The sequence below is a fragment of the Lucilia sericata genome, unplaced genomic scaffold (genome assembly GCF_015586225.1).
Source record: "Lucilia sericata isolate MDLA Ls3-8-SP2 unplaced genomic scaffold, ASM1558622v1 Contig000295F_arrow, whole genome shotgun sequence".
NCBI classification, from domain to species: Eukaryota; Metazoa; Arthropoda; class Insecta; order Diptera; family Calliphoridae; genus Lucilia; species Lucilia sericata.
In genome coordinates, this window is record NW_023994320.1 from 62,879 (window position 1) to 85,858 (window position 22,980).

Consider the following 22,980-nt stretch of genomic DNA (forward strand, 5'->3'; position numbering starts at 1 on the left):
AAGGATTAGGTTTAAGTATTAAACAAAAAATTTGTTAATTCTTTATTTTATTTTTAAATTATGCTAAGCTTTGTTATAAAATATTTATTGGTTGCAATTAAAATTTAATTGTATAATGTTGGATATTTTTTCAATGTTAACATACATATAATAAATTTTTATTAAATGAATTGAATTTTATTGATATTTATTGCTGTTTTTTGTGATACTAGGGGGGGGGGGGGGGGTTTATTTCTCTGAGACACCAGAGTTTGGAGCTAATGGTCATGTGTGCAAAATATTGCGCGCAAATTAAAAGATAGCTTGAAGAATTCTGATGTATACATATTTATATATGCCCAGCAAAAACTTCGTACTTATACTTACAGAACAACTTTCTTTTTAATGACTACTACATACCGTCTTTACTACATTTAAGCACTCTAATAATGCCTTACATATAATCATATATGAAAGTACTTTATTATGAGTTTTTTGTTTTATTTGCATATTTTATTTGATCGCAGACAGACAGATGGACGGACATAGCTAAATTAACTCAAAATTTCATAAGGACCAGGAACATATATATATACTTTGTTGGGTCTCAGATGAATATTTTTTTGGTGTTACATATGGAATGACAAACCCTCTATCATCACTGATGGCGGTGGATGGTAAACAAAATAACATAGAGTTTTAAAATATTTAAATTTTTTGCTCCCCGTACGATTATTAGAAATAGTATAAAATTATTATCTAATTTTATTATTATATAAAACAAATATTAAATTTACACATTTAGTTCTCAATGTTTACGTGTGTTTTAAATTTTTAATAATTTTAATGATTTTTGCTATTCGATATACATTCATATGTAAATAATTATTTCGTTAATCACACAGTCCTGTAAACAAATATAATTTTTGCTCCTTTGAATTTTAGTACATGATTATAATAATTCTTGAATCGATAAGAGGTTTTCGAATATTTTCAGCACGTAAAAGTTTTACGTAACAGCCATTTTAACTAATCTGAACTATACATTTTCTAAATAAGATGTGCCATTAGGATAGTTTGTAGTTTAATTAGGTACAAGTTTAAAATTCTCTGGTCTGTTTTATAATAACAATTGGTTATCATCACCTTGCTAGCTAAATTAAATTCAAATATAATTATACCCTACACCACTTTAGTGGGGAGGGTATATTGGGTTTGTGCTGATGTTCGTAACGCACAATAATATTGGTGCTATACCCACCTTAAAGTATACCAATCGGCTCAGAATCATTTTCTGAGTCGATTTAGCTATGTCCGTCCGTCTGTCCGTCCGTCCATGTAAACCTTGTAATCAAACTACAGGTCGCAATTTTGAAGATAATTCAATGAAATTTGGTACATGATCTTCTATTGTCCCAGGGACGAAGCCTATTGAAAATGCTTAAGATCGGTTCATTATTTAATCTAGCCCCCATACAACTGAACCCCCCAATAGGGCTTGTAATCAAACTACAGGTCGCAATTTTGAAGATAATTCAATGAAATTTAGCACGTGATATTTTATGGTATCGTAGACGAAGCCTTTTGAAGATGGTTAACATCGGTCCATAATTTCACCTAGCCCCCATACAACTGAACCCCCGAATAGGTCTTTTAAACCTTGTAATCCAACTACAGGTCGCAATTTTGGAGATAATTCAATGAAATTTGACACATGATCTTTTACGGTACCGTTTATGAAGCCTGTTGAAAATGGTTTACATCGGTCCATTATTTCACCTAGCCCCCATACAACTGAACCCGCCGAATAGGGCTTTTAAGTTCATAATTATGTTTAATATACTCATATCTCGACAAAAAGCTGCAAAAACCAAGTTGTATACTAGACTCATATGACCCTAGCCCCTATGAAAAGGCCCCATCAAAATGTCAATTAATGTCCACAATTTTATTCAACAATAAACGGCTTAAGTATGTATATCTAAGGCAAGGTACAATTCAACTTAAATGCTTTATTATGGCAACTAAATCAGATTATATTTTTGTCAAAGGTGTAGGGTATTATATGGTCGGCCTCGCCCGACTATAATTTCTTACTTGTTTTTAATTGTATTATAATTGACAAATAAATAAATATTTGCTTAATATTTAATTAAATAAATATGTGTCAATTTTGTTATTTTATTAAGTTAAATAAAACTTTAAATTTAATTACAATTACTAACATACTACATTTAGATCTATATATACAAATGTATGAATAATATAAATCTTATTATATCAATAAAATAAAATAAGAATATGTATTATGATAAATTTATTTAGATTGCGGCTTGAGGTTAATTAATAATATTTATTATTGTTTGATAGTTTATTAAAAATATCATATTAGTTAGTTTAATTTTATTTTTATACCCATATCGGGGGTAAATTGATTTTGTCAATCCGTTTGTAACACATCGAAATATTGGTCATACACCCACAAAAGTATATATATTCTGGGTCCTTATTAAATTCTAAGACCATCTAACCATGTCCGTCCGTCCGCCTGTCTGTTGAAAGCATGATAGACTCCGAAGAGAATGAGCTAGAGGGTTGAACGTTTCCACAAATATTATTTGGTGTTGGAAATGGGCAATATCGGTCAACATTTTCGCATAGCCCCCATACAAGTAGACCCCGAACTATAGCTTTAACGGGTATATCTGTTTTAAAAGTTTCATATGAGCCAAAATCACCCTACCAAATTTTATGAGAATTGGTCCATAATTGACCCTACCCCCCATATAAGGTCTCCTTCGGAAAATGACTAGAACGCTCATTTCTGGCTTAAAAATACGAGAATAGCAATGAAAATCGACACATATGTTTTATGCAAGCCAAAATCTCTCTATCAAATTTTGTGTGGATCGGTCCATAATTGACCCTACCCTCCATATAAGGTGCCCTTCAAAAAATGACTTTATCTCTCATTAATGCCTTAAAAATACGATTATAGCGATGAAATTCGACACACCAAAGTTTCACGAAGCCAAAATCTCTCAATCAAATTTTCTGTGGATCGGTCCATAATTGACCTTACCCCGATATGAAGTTTCCTTCAAAAAACGACTTTAACGAGTATAGCAATAAAATTTGACATAAGTAAGTCTCTTACGAGCAAAATCCTCTCTACCAAATTTTATGTGGATCGGTCCATAATTGACCCTACCCACTTCAGATAATTACTTTAATGCTCATTAATGGGTTAAAATTAAGAGAATAGTGATGAAATTCGACATAAGTAAGTTTCTTACTAGTCTACTACGGACTTTTTAGAGAATCTGCAAATGATTGACGCCCAAATAAGCTCAATAATTGACCCTACCTCTCATAAAGGGTCCTCTGGAGGTAATTTGATGAGTAATATCACCCTGATGTTTATACGGCAAACGGTTTGATTGTAAAAACAAGTTAGAGTGCTATATTCGGCTGAGCCGAATCTTAAATACCCTCCACCAGCTACTTTTATATTAATACTTTTCTAATTGATCAAATATTTGTAGAAATAAGTTTTCTCATGTCTTAAATATAAAAATACCAAGATTTAAACAAATTAAATCTATTACGATTCCAAGATTTATTGAACATTACAAACGCCATTTTCTTTTTATAGCGCTTAGCAATATTTAGTAATTTGTATGTATGCATGTGTGTGTGAAAGATTTAAGGATTTTCAAAATACATATATATAATTTTGTTCTACACAAATTGATAATGCAACCTACTATGTGAGATATGACCAAATATAGACCGATCGTAAAAAATTCTGTAAGCTAAATTTCTGTACATAAAAGCTATATTTCAGTCAAATTTTGTATCTATATCGTAATTTAGTAATAAGTAATGTGTGTTTAAGTGATTTTCTGAAGGGAACCTTGTATGGGACCGACCGCACCCATGTTATGAACCGATCGTGAAAAAAATCTTGAAATAGAATTTTTGTATACAAAACTAATATTTGTGCCAAATTTTGTATCAATAGCTTTATTTGGTAATGATTAATGTGCGTTTAAGAGATTTTCGTAAAAGGACCTTGTATGGGAGCAATGACCAATTATGTATATAAAGGCAAAATTTTAAAATTCTGTATTTACATCATTATTTGGTAATAAATACTGTGCATTTAAGTGATTTTCTGGAGAGGACCTAGTATGAGAGCTATGACCAAATATGGAGCGATCGTAAAACAATTTTATAGTGTAATTTATGTATATAAGAGCAATGATTTTGCTAAATGTATGGATATCAATATTTGGTAATGAGTTATGTGCGTTTAAGTGATTTTCGGGAGTGAACCTTGTATAGAAGTATGACCAAGGATATACCGATCGTTAAAAAATTTAACATTTATGTGTACAAAAATCGTATTTATGTATAAAAATAATATTTATTTATATCACTATTTGGTAATGAGTTATGTGCCTTTAAGTGTTTTTCTGTAGCAGCTGTGACAATTTCACAGTAATATTTCCCTGTATATGAGCAATACTTCTGCCAAACTTTATATGCATATCTTAATTTAGTAATGAGTTATGTGCGTTTAAGTGATTTTCGGGAGGGGACTTTGTATGGGAGCTATGACCAGTTATGGTCCGATCGCAAAAAACTTTCGTAGTAATATTTCTGTATATGTGAGCTATACTTGTACCAAATTTTATATGGATATCCTAATTTAGTAATGAGTTATGTGCGTTTAAGTGATTTGGGAAGGGGACCTTGTATGGGAGCTATGACCAATTATGAACCGATCGGAAAAAAATTTCACAGTAATATTTTTGTGCATTTGAGTAATACTTATACCAAATTTGATATGGATATTTTAATTTTGTGACGAGTTATGTGCGTTTAAGTGATTTTCGGGAGGGGACCTTGTATGGGAGCTATGCCCAATTATGGACCGATCGGAAAAAACTTTCACAGTAATATTTTTATGCATACGGGCAATACTTATACCAAATTTTATATGGATATCTTAATTTTGTAATGAGTTATGTGCGTTTAAGTGATTTTCGGGAGGGGACCTTGTATGGGAGCTATGACCAATTTTGGACCGATCGGAAAAAAATTTCACAGTAATATTTTTATGCATATGAGTAATACTTGTACCAAATTTTATATGGATATCTTAATTTAGTAATGAGTTATGCGCGTTTAAGTGATTTTCGGGAGGGGACCTTGTATGGGAGCTATGACCAATTATAGACCGATCGGAAAAAAACTTTCACAGTAATATTTTTAGGCATATGAGTAATACTTGTACCAAATTTTATATGGATTTCTCAATTTAGTAATGAGTTATGCGCATTTAAGTGATTTTCGGGAGGGTAGCTTGTATGGGAGCTATGACCAATTATGGACCGATCGGAAAAAACTTTCACAGTAATATTTCTATGCATATGGGTAATACTTATACCAAATTTTATATGGATATCTTAATTTAGTAATGAGTTATGCGCGTTTAAGTGATTTTCGGGAGGGGACCTTGTATGGGAGCTATGGCCAATTTTGGACCGATCGGAAAAAAATTACACAGTAATATTTCTATGTATATGAGTAATACTTGTACTAAATTTTATATGGATATCTTAATTTAGTAATGAGTTATGCGCGTTTAAGTGATTTTCGGCAGGGGACCTTGTATGGGAGCTATGACCAATTTTGGACCGATCGAAAAAAAGTTTCACAGTAATATTTCTATGCATATGAGTAATACTTGTACCAAATTTTATATGGATATCGTAATTTAGTAATGAGTTATGCGCGTTTAAGTGATTTTCGGGAGGGGACCTTGTATGGGAGCTATGACCAATTTTGGACCGATCCAGAAAATTTTTTCTCTGAATGAATTCTATTGACAAAACATTTTAATCTGTGAAATTTTGTGAAGATATCTTCATTGTGACGGTAGTTATTAGCAAAAAACCCATTTTCCGGGAATATGTACTTTTGTATGGGAGGTATATGAAATTGTGGACCGATTCTAGCAATTTTCAGCAGGGATCAAGATCCTGTGTAGAAACGAACGTATGGTGATTTTCATGGAATTATCTTGCATAGTTTTCAAGAAAATTACATCAGAATGTGTAAAAAATGCTTATTTTTTTCGAGGTTGTTTTAAATTTTGATTCATAACTTTTCACGATGTGAACCGATTTTGCTCATTTTCAATACCAAACTGTACCGGATAATAATGAATGTTTTGGGTGAATTTGGTTTAATTGTATTGCTTCGTCTTAACGTGAGCGTGTTTTACACAGACAGACAGACAGACGGACGGACGGACGGACAGACGGACATAACTAAATCGACTCAGAATTTCATAAGGACCCAGAATATATATACTTTGTTGGGTCTCAGGTGAATATTTCTTGGTGTTACACACGGAATGACAAAGTTATATATACCCTCTATCACCACTGATGGTGGTGGAGGGTATAATAACGATACAATATGTGACCTCAATATAAGGTCTGCTCCGAAATCTGAATATAATGTTAATAAATAGCTTAAAACACGATATAAAAGAAGTGCTTAATGTGAACACCTGTCAAACGGTGGTACTTTTTTAGCCAATTGTGTTGTCTTTTCGACAACAGAACCGAACTTATGCCGAAATATTGATTCCACTGTATATCGGTCTTTTAACCAACATTCTCTTCTTTCTTCTCTTTAGGTTTATATCACAGCCACTACGTATACCCCGAATGTACAGAGACTTCCGTTTCCTGTGGTACCAGATATAGTATGTTCTTTTGTTCGACAACAGGACAAATTGAGGGTACATTTGATACCACCAGTTTATGGTTCCGGCAGACTACAGGTACTTATAGCACCACTTTTCCTCTGAATTACAATCACACCAAGATGAGGAAGGTTCATTAAGGTATTATGCACCTGTGCAATACGTTATAATAATGAAATTTGAAATGAGCTACGGTCTACATTAAATTAAAGCCCTAAAAGTCCTTCAGAAAAGGATTCTAACGTGAACAAATCTAATAATAAATATTATCGATATTGTGATAAAATTGATATACATACATACATATGTATGTAAGCATGTAGTAGAAGATTCTGTAAGTATGATTGTTCTATTTTTGAACCCACTACATTAAATGCGCGGCACAGCTGCTTTAAAAACAAAATTCCTTTTAACAACAAAATTAAATTATTACCTTATTTTATGTTTGATTAAGAAAATCACTTAAAACCAAATTAATTTCAATAACTCTATTATAAGGAGGTGTTGTTAAACATTATCCTTAATCATTAGTTTGCTATATTTCAGCATCAATCGTTGTCATTTTAATTAAAATCATTATATTACACAGTACTTCAATTCATGTACTTAAGAACTCTGTAGAAGAGCATATGATATGAGATTATATTCATGTTTGTTATTAAAGGTGGCATCCAACAAGGGGGTGGAGTTAAGTGTTGCATCCGCCTTTGTTGTTCGAGAGTTTTCAATGTATGTTTAGTAATACTTATTATCATCATTATCACTTCTCACAATTTTGGTTTTTACTAAGTAAACAAAGTGATTCACTTACCGTTGCAAACAGTCTTCACGTCCTGCCAGAGCTAATTTAACAATATCCGCAAACACCGGAATTACAACCCAATCATTAGGTTTGCTGACGGATGAGGAAGAAGCCTTTGCTGTCGTTACGTTATGCGCTGATGGTATGACGTTAAAAGAATTTAATGCATTTGTTGATGGCGTTTGTAGATGGACGATGGGAGAGATGTTGGGTGATGTTTTTTGTGCAACATCTTCTGTGGTTTGTGGCAGTTGTAGTTGTGGTGGTATAGGTGATGAGGACAATGGTGTTGATGCTGTTATTGCCCCCTTTATTATTGATGAGCCGTATGATGGTGATGTTGTTGCTGTTGCCATGCCCGCTTCTTCATGAGAAACCGCACTTAACACTGTTGAGGATGTTTCCGTTTCGACTTCCACTTCCGCTGTCGTTGTTGTTGTGGTAGTCGTTGTTGTATCTGTTAATGCTGTTACGTTTGTTGCCGTTGATGATGATGTCGATAATATAAGTTGGTTTGCTAATGCTAAATTTATATCAGTCTTTTGTTGTAGCATTTGTTGCTGCTGCTGTTGATGTTGCTGTTGTTGCCTCTGCTGTTCGTGCAATTGTTGTTGATGATGGTTTTCATTTAAGACGATTGCCTGTTTATGCCACAAATTTCCATGGCCTTCGGCATGACGTTGCATACAATCCAATTGCTGACATGTCACTTGTAATTTACTCCACTGTACATGTTTTTATTGAAATGTCATTAGCATGCAAAAGAGGTGTGAAATATTGAAAAATGTAATTAAATGGCAAAAATATCATATTATTAAATTAAAAAGTTAAATTGAACGGATTTTAGAATTTTCGCTTGTGCGTTGGTAAATTTATTTTAAAATGCAATTAGCAGTGATAATAAATAATACGCTTTTCATTTATATTAATTAGACAGAATTTAAATTTAAAACTTAACATTTTACCGAAAAATTATTATCTAAATTTGTATATTGGAAGGCCCTCTCAAAGACATTTCAAATTATACCAAAAATTAAAAAAATCCTAAAAAAGGATTTTATCCATTAACCCAGATTAAAAAATATAGACCCCACAGCAAAAATTTAGATCTTAGAAGGAACCAAACTTTTCTATGGGATCACGCTTTATTTTTCTCCATACATTTCATATAGAGTTTTTTTATAATATTGAACCTAGAGACATGAACTCATTTTTAATTTTCATCCCTTTTTTACGAATATTCCCTTAGCCGGAAGCAGTTTCATATACATATACGTATACATATAAATAAAATACGTAATTAATATTACTCATACGTATGAATGTGTTTTATGTGTTATTTTTACCAATTCTCTACTCCTTAACCCCAGTATGCAAACGGCAACCTTGTCATTTTAACTTCAATCAAATTGTAGTTGTCTTTCTGATATCATTCAGTATTTTTTCTTCCTATTTTGTTGACTCCCATCGTCATAACACCATATTTTTATGATTGACATTTATATAAAAAAAATAAAGGTTTCCTTCAGCGTAAAGAAACCAAGTGTGAAGCAAAAGAAAAGTTATTGAAAGAAAATGGTACAGAAAACGAAATTGATGTTCATTGTAATATAGCAGCCTTGATGACGGTGATGATTTCCTCATCACAGTTATTTTCTCTTCATCATTTTTAACGCCGTCATGGCATTTCTTCGTCAAGACTAAAATCTCATTGCTCATTGTATTATAGCATTGATGACGGTGATGATTTCATCATCTCAGTCATTTTTTTCTCTATCATTCTTAACGCCGTCATGGCAGCTCTTTGTCATTGTGTTTAACAAAAAGACTTTGTTTATATATAATACATATATTTTCTTTTGTTTTAAAGTAATGTTATTTATTAATCGCTTATTAAGGCGTCTACATATAGACGAATTTTTTTCTCAATAAACAACTTTTTGTTTATTTTGTCTACAAGTTTATATTTTTTGTTTATATGTAAGACGGTTTTAATATTCAAATGTCATAACTGACAGGAAAGAATAAGTAAGATTTACTCTTAAATTGGATTGTTATAGTAAAATTTTGGATTGTTAAATGGGTATATGTAATGGGTATATGTTTTCGTAGTTGAGTGATCGTCAAAAGATCAGCAATGCAGAGTTGACTAGTATACTTTAAGGCGGATGTAAAGATTTATATTCTATATGTAGTAGTGCTAGCTAAAGATTTAGAACACTTTCATAACCACTGCCATGTTATTGTTTTATTATTTTGAATAAATTATTATTGTTTTTCTTTTATTGATTTGAAGGTTATATATATATATATTTATTTTGCCACATAATTTGTAAAAATCTTTTGTTATCATAAACAAATCAATTTGAATACAATAGGTTATTTATTATGATTAATGCAAATATTATTATATTTACTTAACTAACAATAAAAAAATTATAGATAACAGTTGATTAATGATATGTATAAAATAGTATAAAAACCACTATTTGTGTCTACTAAGAAGTTGGAGCGGATATTATTGTAGCGTAAAAGAAGTTAGAGTGCGACTCTTATATTAATACTTTTCTTATTGATCAAATATCAGGAGAGTACGTTGTATGGGAGCTATGACCAATTATGGACCGATCGGAAAAAAAATTTCACAGTAATATTAATAATACTTGTGCCAAATTTTATATGGAAATTTAGTAATGAGTTATGTGCGTTTAAGTGATTTTTGGGAGGGGACCTTGTATGGGAGCTCTGACCAATTATGGACCGATTCAAAGAAACTTTCACAGTAATATTTCTATGCATATGAGTAATACTTATACCAAATTTTATATGGATATCTTAATTAAGTAATGAGTTATGCGCGTTTAAGTGATTTTCGGGAGGGGATCTTATATGGGAGCTATGACCAATTATGGACCGATCGGACCGATACTTGCACCAAATTTTATATGAATATCTTAATTTAGTAATGAGTTATGCGCATTTAAGTGATTTTCGGGAGGGGACCTTGTATGTGCGCTATGACCAATTATGGACCGATCGGAAAAAAATTTCACAGTAATATTTCTATGCATATGGGTAATACTTATACCAAGTTTTATATGGATATCTTAATTTAGTAATGAGTTATGCTCATTTAAGTGATTTTCAGGGAGGGTCCTTGTATGGGAGCTATGTCTAATTATGGACCGATACAGAAAATGTTTTCTCTGTATGAATTCTATTGACATATGATTTTAATTTGTGAAATTTTGTGAAGATATCAACATTCTGATGAAAGTTATTAACAAAAAACCCATTTTCCGGGAATATGTATTTTTGTATGGGAGCTACATGAAATTGTGACCGATTGTAGTAATTTTCAGTTGAGATCAAGTTCTTGTATAGAAACGAATGTATGGTAATTTCCATCGAATTATCGTGCATAGTTTTCGAGAAAATTACATCAGAATGTATAAAAAATGTTTATTTTTTTCGAGGTTGTTTTTAAATTTTGATTCATAACTTTTCCCGATGTGAACCGATTTTGGCCATTTTCATTACCAAACAACTTAAGAAAATGAAGAACATTTTGGGTGAATTTCGGTAAATTCTATTGCTTCATTTGACCGTGAGCGTGTTTTACAGAATTTGATAAGGACCTAGAATATATATACTTTGTTGGGTCTCAGATGAATAGTTTTTGGTGTTATACACGGAATGACAAAGTTATATATACTCTCTATCACCACTGATGGAGGGTACAAAAATCTTAGAATTTCTTTTGAATACAGAATTATATAATAATTTTAAAACTTTAAGTACATAGTTTTATTGCTGTTTTTAATGTTTGCGAAGGTGTCACCTTCAGACCCAAATTACTTTTGTACATTTATGATACTTGAGACTTTATTTTAATGGCAAACCATGCATTAAACTCACAAATAGAAATAACGAAATTGTAACATATACTTATATAGGTTTAAGTATATCCTTCAGATACATGTGTATGTTAGGAATTCTTTTAACAACGGTTTCCGTTACATATGAACACAACATTGTAACATTTTCCTAGAGCTGTTTATGTTCATCACGTTCTCGCTTCAAAAGTTCATGATGTAATAGAAGACACACATTTTTTTTTTTTGCTTTTTCATATTTGCTATTTTTACTTGTAATTTCATCTTGTTTTACGTTTGTTCTTCGGTGCTTCCATTACATAGTTTTCGTCTGTTTGTTTTTAATTTTCTTCTTTTGTTATACATATTTTTTGTTTGTTTTGTATGTCTTCATCATGTTTTTATTGATGCACTTTACACAAATGATTTTATGACCGGATATTTGCCAAGCTGCTCTTTAAATATATGTATATTTTGTTTGTAGTTTTTCATTTTATGCTTTATTTTTTTCACTTTTGTTTGCATACAAACAAAGGACTTTTCTTTAGTTGGCAAAATGGCTGTGAGATATAAAATTTTTAGTTTTTTATTTATGTACTAACAAATGAATTTAAGGCTTTTATACATTGTCACCAACATTATCATAAATTCTTATTACCTTTGTGTCTAGTTTTAGGTTTTAGTATCTTCTTTGTGTTATTTACATAGTTAGGAATTTCATAAAATGTTCTGCATATTTTAGCTAGTTTTTTGGCAGTAGTGCTGTACGATTATATACTTTAGTTTAAACAAAGAAGGCTATTGTTTATAGTTTATGAGTAGGAGTTAATACTATAAGTTGGTCTATAGTTCTCATTTAATTTAAGTACCAATATCGAGGCCGCTTAATTTTTGATATTATACCTGTCACGTATGATATAATTTTTGTATGAACTTATACATACATATATACAAATTAATTTGGACATAACTTGAGGTTAAATGAACTTCTGATATATCACATTACATTCAAAAATAAAAAAATCTCATGTGAAAATCTGACTACTGCTCACCTTGCGCTGTTATAAATTATTTTAGTTTTCTTATTTTTAACTTAATATGCGAGTTGCGTTTTGTTTATCATAGCTAAGTATCCCTTAAGTTTTTGTAATGACAATGTATTGCTTTACGAAAGTTTTTTTGTTCCATTTATATCACTTTGCACTAGAAAACGTACAGGATAAAATAAACCATCAATACATATAGTATAGAACTGCAGGGATGTATATGCTTTCTTTCAGTTGACATTTGTACGTTTGGCACATGACAATATTATAAATGCTGACCACGGTTTGATAATCTTAGATCATACTCTTATATATACAAAAAGTTTGTAGTTATAACTAAGTATATATTTCAAGCACTACTCTACTTAATAGTTTGGTCTTTGTGGTACATGAAGAATTTTTTTATTAGTTTCTATTAGGGTAGTTTATTGAACTGTAAAACTAAAAACTAACCACTCAATTTATAACAAAATTGTATATAAGAAATAGTACTTTATTATTTTTGTTGAATTTTGACATAAACTTTTGGCTTGACCATACCAGACTACCCTATTTTAAGTATGGCCACATAATTAAATTAAACCCTTGTCATGAATTCTAATGTGATTTCCTATTTATGTAACATAAGTTAAAAAACTTGAAGATGATAAACAAGTTTGCAGGACTTCATTAATGAGGTATATTTTAATTAAACTAAAAATACATGTTATTTTCAGTCTATCTAAAGAAAGTGAGAAAATGATTCGTTAGATAGTTTTAGTTTATTGCTAATGTAATAATTATAAAAAGTTTGAAAATTACTTAAAACAAAATATTAAAATTGAGAAATTTATTTAGATAAAATTTAAGTCAAATATTTGTTTAAAATTTTTAAATATAGAATTTTTTTGTATAAAAAATCACAATTAAAAATTTTTAACGCTCATAGTGAATAATTATTATGCATTTAAGATTAAAATTACTTGAGTTTAAATCACACTAAATTTTAATGGAATCTGTAGCAAAACTCCAACATCCCTACGTTGGCGTATGATTGTTATTTATGTTATTATATTAAATATTACTCATACCACCCAGTGTATAGTAAAACATAAGTATTTAAACTAAATATTTTACAAACTTTTGGGGAAAATGTTAAGAAAGTTGTACAAAAATTAAGTTTGAGATACCCTGGCCGACCGTATGATACCCTACACCATAAAGAATTTATGTTAAATTTGGCTTTAACTGTGATATATTAACGCGTTTTATTGATAGTGAAAGGATATATGTTTACTTAGAAGGTAGTTATAGCGTATTTTATAGTTATTCTAGCGTTAATAAGAGTATAAACGTTTAAGTCATTTTCTGAAAAGCGCTGTGCATAAATGTTTAGCAAAGTTCAAACATTGTGGGAACATAGTTCCATCGAAGTTGATTAAAATACATTAATAAAAAATGTATTAAGTAAAGTATCAATATACATACTCACATAAAAACTATTTTAATTTATATTTTTTTTCTTTTACAGTTTTTAACCAAGATTGCAAATATTGTTTTTCTATTTATTTTGTTATTTTTTTAAAGGAAAAATAGAGTTTTTTAATACTTTCATAATATTTACATACTTTTAAAATCTTAATACAAACAACTCTTAAAGAAGTTTGCAAATATGTATATAAGAAACACTTTCAGCTTAATATTTATGACATAGAAATATAATCTTCTTCTTCAGTTTTCTTATAGTCTTTTCAAGTATTTTGCTCAAAGAATGCAATTAGGTGAAATCCATTAGTGTTTTAGACTATTTTCCTTTTGATGTTAATGTTTTTTATTTCATTTGTTTTTTTAGTATACATACTTAGAAAATTATTTTAAAATGATTTTGCAGCATTTGCTTTGTAAATATTTTTTTTTTTTTTTATTTTGCTTGTTGACTTATATAGTTTGCTGAAAGAATAGAGAATGATTTGAAAAACAAGTAAAATAGGATTATAACTTTTCAACCATATTGTAATTTTTTTATTCTCTATTAAAATTTTTAAATTATTTTATGTAACAATTTTATTAATTTAGAAATTGTATTAGTTAATTGATGCGAAAAAGTTAAATTTTATTTATAATTGTAATTACAGACATTTTTTACTTGCAAAAAGTTATAGCTCTATATTAAATTCATATTAATTCACATTGATGACGTATTCCGAAACCGGCAATGTACAGCCTTATTTGACGGTAGTACTTTTGCATCCATCAAATAAGCCGAGGACTTTATTCTTACTCACAGAGAACATGCTGTGGTAAATCTGCTATGAACAGAGTTTTCCCTGAACATTCCTGGACAAGGAAGGAAAATTCAATAGTATCACTTGTATAAGATACAATTCATCCATCTCCATTCAACCCAGCACCCTTCTCATTCATTCGACACACTAATAGAGAACAACATTCGACACACTCAATCTAGGGAGGGGAAGAGCCCTATACTCGTATATTCATTCTGTACCATATACATACATTTGATACCAACATATTTCCAATGCTTAGCCTCACAGTCACTCTTCTGTGGGGTATCTGTTGACTTCGGCAACAGCACCAAACTTATCCCAAATTATAGATTTTAGCTTGCATCAGTCTTTTAGTCTTATCTTCTCCCTCGAATTTGGGTTTAAACCACAGCTAGAACAAGACAAAGTCCGAAATTCTGGCCTGCGGGCTACCGGTTCTCGTAGTACCACATTATGTAGTTCTCTGCTTCGACGCCCTGTTAAATCATTCCAAGGAAAGGCTGAGAGTACATTTGATCACCACCAGTTGATAGCCCTGACAGACTAGAGGTACTGGTACAACCCTTTTGCCTGGGATTGCAATCACACCAATATGGGGTCATTCATCAAGGTAACATGTCCCCGGTTGAACCGGCAATGGACAATATTCCTAAAGAATATAGTCTTCTGTAAGCACCGTGTTATATATTCTTTCTAAAGCTTTGATCGAGGTATGTGCCCATACATGTTGTCAAACAACATGTTCACAGAAATTCATGTACTCTACCTTTAGTCTAACACATTATATAAGCAAATTGGCGGTGCTTACATAAGACCGGATCTTCTGTAAACTCTGCCTTATATATTCGATTCTAAAGCCTTAATCGATATGGTGCTAATGACCAAACGTGTAAGTATAGCCTAGCAAGATGTTCATAGAAATCCCTGTACTCTACCTTTCGTCCACATGATTATGCAAGAGTAAACTGGTTTAAAAACTCTTTTATAAAGTCACTGTGCCATAGTTAGAGTAAGATAACATTTCACTTTCAATTTATGACACATATTATGATGGTAGGTATATAAAGTTTGGCAGAGTCTAACATAACATACATAGATGTTGGATTTTTTTTTTTTTTTGGTATAATTACAAGCTAAAATTTGCAGTCAATTTGTTTAATCAAAAAAAATTCATTTTTGCATTCCTATGCACTTATTGTTGTTGGTGTTTTTATGTTGTTTATGCCAAAATCCATTTACTAATGGAAAAATTGTTAATTATTTGGGTCAACTGCTTAATGTGGGTGTCGTTTTTTTTGTGGGTGTCGTTTTTTTTTTAATTAGGGGAAAACTGTTGTTACGCTCGGCTAGTATTTGTTAATAATAAAAATTGTTGGCTTTTACATTTTTTTAACCGAAATGGACAATAGTGGTTAAGTGGCATGAAGATGATGTTCCCTGCTAGCTATTTGGTAGAAGTAACTCTTAACCCATATCCCGAAAGCGTAAGCATATAACATACTCATGTCATGCCTTAAAAATACCACAGAGTATGCAAAAATCTTGAATAAGTCTAAATACTTAGCAAAAGAATAACAAATATTTGAAAAGAACAAACTGAACCATGACGAGATGAGATGTCATGTAGGGTACAATTCTCCCACCCAATTTGTAAACACCTTGACAGAAAGATTACCCTTAATTTTAATTCTGTCCCTAATAAAACATGACTTTTACTTACATATTTTTACAATTTGTTTTGGCTATCCTTCCCATTTAAAAAAGAAATGTTAATGATGATTCATTTTACGCAATTCAACATATTTAATTTATTGAAAAAAAGTAAAGTAAAGCAAAAAAATATATATATAATAATGATATTCTATGCAACCATAAATATGTATGAAAGAATGTAAAATCATTACTCAAAGAGAAAAATGATCAGAAGTAATAAAGAAATGGAAAGAAATTAAAATTACTAATCAATACGCATGGGGACAAAGTTGAAACGGACCGACGGACAGATAAAATATAATAAGTAATTAATACTCTTAAATAATAATTCTTTTACTTGTTACTCACAAAATCATTTAGTAATGATGTTCCAATTCATGTTGTCTCTTTGATGTTGGGCCCAGCAATCAGGAGTACACGATGAAGTTGTTGTTGTTATTAATATTTAAAAATACATTACAATGATTTTGAGATTATGAATGAAAAATAAACATGAATTAAAATAATTAAAGTGACAAAAAAAATAGAGTACGATAAAAATAAGCAAAAGATATTTTAATACACTAATGAAAAAATATTAGTAGATTCCATTTAACACTTTTTTCCATGGTATCAAAGTATGAAAATGAATGAAAATTAAAATTAAATATTTACATTTAAGCTTTTGAATTTAGATTAATAGGAAATATAATTTAGATTAACGCTTTAATACGATTAAATTAATTTATAATTTGGTTTCTAAATTTAAGTATAATAATTATAATCTATAATTTTACATTCGATTTAAATTTAGTTTAATTGATAAATTTTAACAAGAGTTTTTAGGAAAAAAATAATTATAATATAAATTGCATATAAAAGTTAAGAATTACTATAAGTTCAAGAAATTTGCAACAATGTTTAATTTAAAGACATTATGTTCATTTTAAGTAGTTTTAATAGATTTTAGGAAGAGTTTTAGTAATTTTTATATAAATTTAGATGCAATTTAGATTAGGTTTTAGAAATATTTGAATGTGCAATATAATTAGTAAGTGTTTTAATAACTTTTAACAAATTTGAAGTGCAGTATAGATTTAAGGTATTTTAATACACATATTTAGGCCAATTTAGATTTTTAGGAACTTTTTCTGTTTTTAGGAAATTTCTAGGTGTAATAATTGTTAATGTAATTCAATTAAATTTTCTAGACAATTTAAGATTAATTTTTTTTTTGGATTTACATTGTGATTTTCTTTGCAAATTTAAGTTAAATATTCAATTCTAGGAATTTAGATTAAGTTTTTCCTTTTATGATAAATTTATGAACTATTCAACATGTGATTTCCATTAATAGTAATATTTAGTATTTAATAAATTGAAGGCATTGGTTTTCTCCCGGAATTGTGTAGTTCCTGACTTAATGTTGGTTAATATTATTGGCCACGTGGATCATGAGGTATCAATATTGATGTTAAGGAGTAAACTCTGGCACTGTGATACCAATAGTCAAAATATTATTTACTTGGAGGTTTAATATGTTGCTATTAGGAATTGTATGGAATTTCACCTTAGTTAGGTGGACTCACACGTGGTCCTTTTGTGATATATATTTGGATTTTGGAGGAAAATCTCCAATTTATGAAATTTGGTATAAATTTGTCTTTTGAGATCGGGATATATGTGGATATAGATTAAATTATTATAAAATATTATATAATTGTCAAAACTCCACATGGAAAATTTTTAACTTTGTCACACTTTAATCACTATAGATTTTAAAACACGTCTTACTATATCAACTTTTAATTCGAGAATAAATCGAATGTTACCAAGTAAGATGATCATAAGTAAAGTGCGTAATTAAAGAATTTAATAAGTGCGCAATTAATTTCCAATGAGACATTAATGATAAAAAAAATGCAATTGGATTTACGTTTGTGGAAAAAAGACAAAAGTATTTCTGCAAAAAAAAAAAAATGAGATTGATATTCAGTAATGTGTATGATTTGATACATAATCTTACGCACATATGTATATATAAAGCGTGAGAACTAAAATAAGATGTAAAAGAAAAATAAAATATCTAGCATGCGAGTTACATGGGGAAGGATACCAATCCATAGTGTTTGAAAATGTTTAAATTTATTTGGAGTTAAATTTGTAAAAATGTTTTGATAATTATTGTTGAACAAAAATCGTAACAAAACTGTTTCGTTTGAAAATTAATTTGATAAACGAACAGGAATCCGATTTTTCTTAATTTAGATTAAAATTTTCCTTTTTCCTGTTTCTGGAATTGGGATTAAGAATGATCATATTTGTATATTTGAAATTTATTACAACAATTTTTATTAACAATAATTAAAATAACGTGTGGCACGACCCACGTAAGCCGGGCAAATACAGATTAACGCTTTAAATCCGATGTGTGATATTTCCCTACATATTTACCATTCATATCTTCAATATCGTACAGATTATTTCCAATTTTTCTCTTAATCCTACATTTTATAAACTTGGGCAAGAATTTTCTATTAATATGCTTGGACATATCGCTTAATAAGTGGTTTTTTCTGAATACGATTTCATCCTTTTCAAATTCGATGTGCCTACTTCTGAGATTGTAGGTTTTCATAGCCTTCGTATGTGAGACATTTAAATTTTCACGCAGTCTTTCTCTAAGTTTTGCTAGCTTATCAGATCGATCAATAACATTGAAATCCTCGCCAGGTATGCAACCAAGTTTATCCAAAATTTTATAGGTGGATCCGTGCTGGATCATATTTTGGCCGAATACGGCAAAATATGGAGAACACTGAATCGAGGTGTGAAAATCGCTACGTAATATGCTCAAAATTTGGGGGATATATCTGTCCCAATCCCTATGGTCCTTGTGATCCTGTAGAAAACACCTAATCTTCGTTACGATTTCACGATTTACACGTTCGGACGCATTCGAATGGGGAGCGTAAAAACCTGTGGTTACATGATTAATCTCGTACATTTCAAAAAACTCTCTCATATCTTTGGACACGAATTGCTTGCCATTGTCACTATGAACGTACCTAGGCACTCCAAATGTAGGAAACATTTCCGTTTGAAAAAACAAAATAACATTTGCGGTAGTTGCGGATTTCATAGGTTTCAGAAAAACGAATTTCGTTAAATGGTCTACACATATGAATATAACCGAATTCTTGACTTTGGTAAACGGATATGGGCCGAGAAAATCACAATACCATCTCTCGAATGGTCTATTGGAGATAAACTGATTGCCCATGGTTGGCCTAGAAACTTGGTTTGTGGACTTAATGCTCTTACACACGTCACAGTTATTGACATATTGCTTAATGTCATTTGACATCGATGGCCAAAAGTACTTATTGCGAATCCTAGATAAGGTTTTGACAAAACCACCATGGCAAGAGGAATCTGAATTATGTGCTAATTCTATTACTTTCTGAGTGAGAGATTTTGGGACCCATATTCGCCAAAGAGTGTCTTCTTCGTTTTCAACACCATGTCTAAAATGTACACGTTTTAAAACAACATTATCTGATATACGAAGATCAGGCAAAGACTCTTTATTTTCCGTAATGGTTTTCTTAATATCTTGATAATCGCTATCATCAAATTCTGCAGAGGTTAATTCGATTTCACAAAAAGGGGATATAGAATCTAGCTCGTCTACCTCAATTCTCGACAAACAATCTGGCACTGTATTTAGGGTTCCCTTCCTATGCTCAATCCTGAAATCAAAACGTTGTAGCTTTAAGCTCCAACGCGCCAATCTTCCGCTAAGGTCTTTTTGTGACATTAGCCACTTAAGGGAAGAATGGTCCGTAATTATACGGAATGGTAGCCCCTCAATATAAGCCCTAAACCTATTCACACACACAATGGCCGCCAAGCATTCAAGCTCCGTCACCGTATAATTCTTTTGTGCACCATTCAATTTCTGGGACACATACGCGATGGGATGTTCCCTACCCTGATCGTCGCATTGGAATAGCACACCTCCAACACCTATTTTCGACGCATCACACTGAATGACAAACTCCCTGTTAAAGTCTGGTTGTGCAAGGACAGGGGCAGTAGAAAGAGCTAGCTTTAGATTTTCAAATGAAGTTTTTGCGGCTTCTGTTAAGCTAAAAGGTTTTTGAGTCTTTTTTAAGCAATCAGTCAGGGGACCTGATATATCTGCAAAGTTATTTATAAAACTTCTATACCAATTAGCCATTCCGACAAATCTTCTTAGTTGTTTTGGCGTTTTTGGTAATGGGAAGTTCCTAATCGCGTCAACTTTTTCTGGGTCTACTTTAAGACATCCTTCACCTACGATATAACCCAAATAACGAATTTGTTTTTGACAAAATTTGCTCTTGGAGACGTTTATGGTTAGTTTTGCCTTTTTAAGGCACAAGGCCACTTCAGATAAGAGTTCAATATGTGATGAAAAATCCGAGCTGCAGACCAATAAGTCGTCCAGGTAAATAAAAACATTTTCCCGCAACCGTGAAGGTATTACCTTGTCCATAAGACGACTCATTGTCTGTGGACCATTACATAGACCAAACGGCATATATTTGTAATGATACAAAGGCTTGCCGGGAATAACAAACGCAGTTTTCTCTTTTGAGGTCTCAGACAGACGAATTTGCAGAAATGCGTCCTTTAAATCTATACCGCTTATGTAAAAAGTGTCTTTAAGCCTACTGAGCAATCCATTAATGTGGGGTAAGGGGTAGGAATCTTTCTTGGTAACAGCGTTAAGCTTCCTAGAGTCGATGCAGAGTCTTATCTTCCCTGGTTTCCTTACGAGAACTGCAGGAGAACACCAGGGAGAGTTTGATTCTTCGATAACACCCATATTGAGTAATCTTTCGATTTCTGCGTACGCTTCTTCTTGTCTAGGTGGAGACAAGGGGTAATGTTTACATTTTATTGGTGTGGCGTCACCAGTATCAATATGGTGTTCGAGCAAATCGGTACAACCCAAGCCAAGAACCTCAAATGATGGAAATTTTGATATTGTTTTCTCTAAGATCAATTTCTGTTCTGGTGTGAGATCGTGAAAATTATCATTCGATTCTGAATCACATGCAACTTCTGAAATATTTGGACTAGTGGAACAAACAGGGATTATGTCAGGGGCAAGTGCGAAATCTCGCCAAAAATGGACACCAAAATATGCCTCTTGACTTAATGTTGGTACTAAATAGAATAAAATGTCTTTCTGGACACCCTTAAAAATAACTGGCAATTTACAAAAACCGAGAACATTTTGCCTGGCACCATTGGCAGTGCGAAGTGTAGAATCTAGTTTTCTATATGAAATGTTATTTCTTTTCAAAAATGATAAGCAATCTTTTCCCAATACTGAGACGTTGGCACCAGAGTCTAAAAGACCAACTAATGTTTCGTCTAGTATTCTAACCCTGGCAAAAGGCCTATCATCGGAGCCGTGAATTATTGATGACTCTAACATTTTACGAAAATACCGACGCTTTTTATAGCGTATTCTACATTTCATTATCTTAAGGCTTGGTTTATTAAGAAGAGTTTTATTTAAGGGAATAAAGGGCAAATTATCACTACAAAAAGACCTTTGAGACGTTTTAGTTTGTGTAGAAATAGTATTTGTTGAAATTAAGTTTGTCTTTGAATTAGCAAATAAGGTTTTAGAAATATCAGGGAGATTTAAATTACTACTCCTATTGGAGCTTAAGTCGAACTCGGGGTATGAGGGGGTGGACGAGTGTCCCCGGTCGCCAGTTCGCCCACTTTGCGATTTCCCTGCAAATTGTGCTTATTTGGACAATTAGGTGTAAATACACCTTTGTAACCACATTTAAAGCAAAAGGGTTGTTTAATTTCTTGGGTACAATAAATATATGAGTGGCCAAGTGACATGCAATTCCAACACTTTATGTTAGAATAATCATATCTAATTCTTCTATTAGAAACTTGAATCGCATCAATTTGTGGATCTGTGCCTTCCGAGTCCTCTTCATCAGAGAGCGGAAGATTTATTTCGTTAACATTTCGAGAATTCGCTGTATTTGGATTTTGAAACTTAGTCTCCCTAATAACTTTCTCAGCTTTGCGAGCAGTGTCTCTAAACTCATTCAGATTCTGCGTTTCTGTGTTAAATAGTAAAAATCTAAGATTTGAGTTTATGTTTCTTTTCATTATCTCAATTAAAGTTACATCTGGTAATGGGTTCTGCAAACGCAAATTCATGGAAACTATAACCGAATGGAAATCGTCATAGCTTTCCTTAAATTGTTGTTTACGCAACGAAATCTTTAATAACACATCATGGTCTGATTCCAAATGACCGAACTCTTTGGTAAGGGCTTGTTTTAAAAGTGGATAAGTTACATTTCTATTTTGCTTTGTAAAAAGCCAATACCACTCCTCTGCTTTGCCCTCCAACAGAACATGAAAGTTCGATAGGAGATGGTCATCAGGGCATCTGGATCTGGCACAAAGTGTTTCCACTTTAAACAAAAAGTCTGAAACAGATCCA

At 31.4% G+C, this 22,980-nt stretch overlaps 1 protein-coding gene across 1 annotated transcript in view; it reads right to left on the minus strand.

The window, feature by feature from the left end:
• The window catches only part of LOC119603351, a gene marked incomplete at its 3' end in the record, with an annotated part of 100,101 nt that overhangs the window by 31,440 nt on the left and 45,681 nt on the right, over nucleotides 1–22,980 (minus strand). The window contains exon 9 of the mRNA XM_037955359.1: nucleotides 7,575–8,290. Coding sequence (XP_037811287.1) covers nucleotides 7,575–8,290 — 716 coding nt within the window. The remainder of the gene's footprint in view (nucleotides 1–7,574; nucleotides 8,291–22,980) is intronic.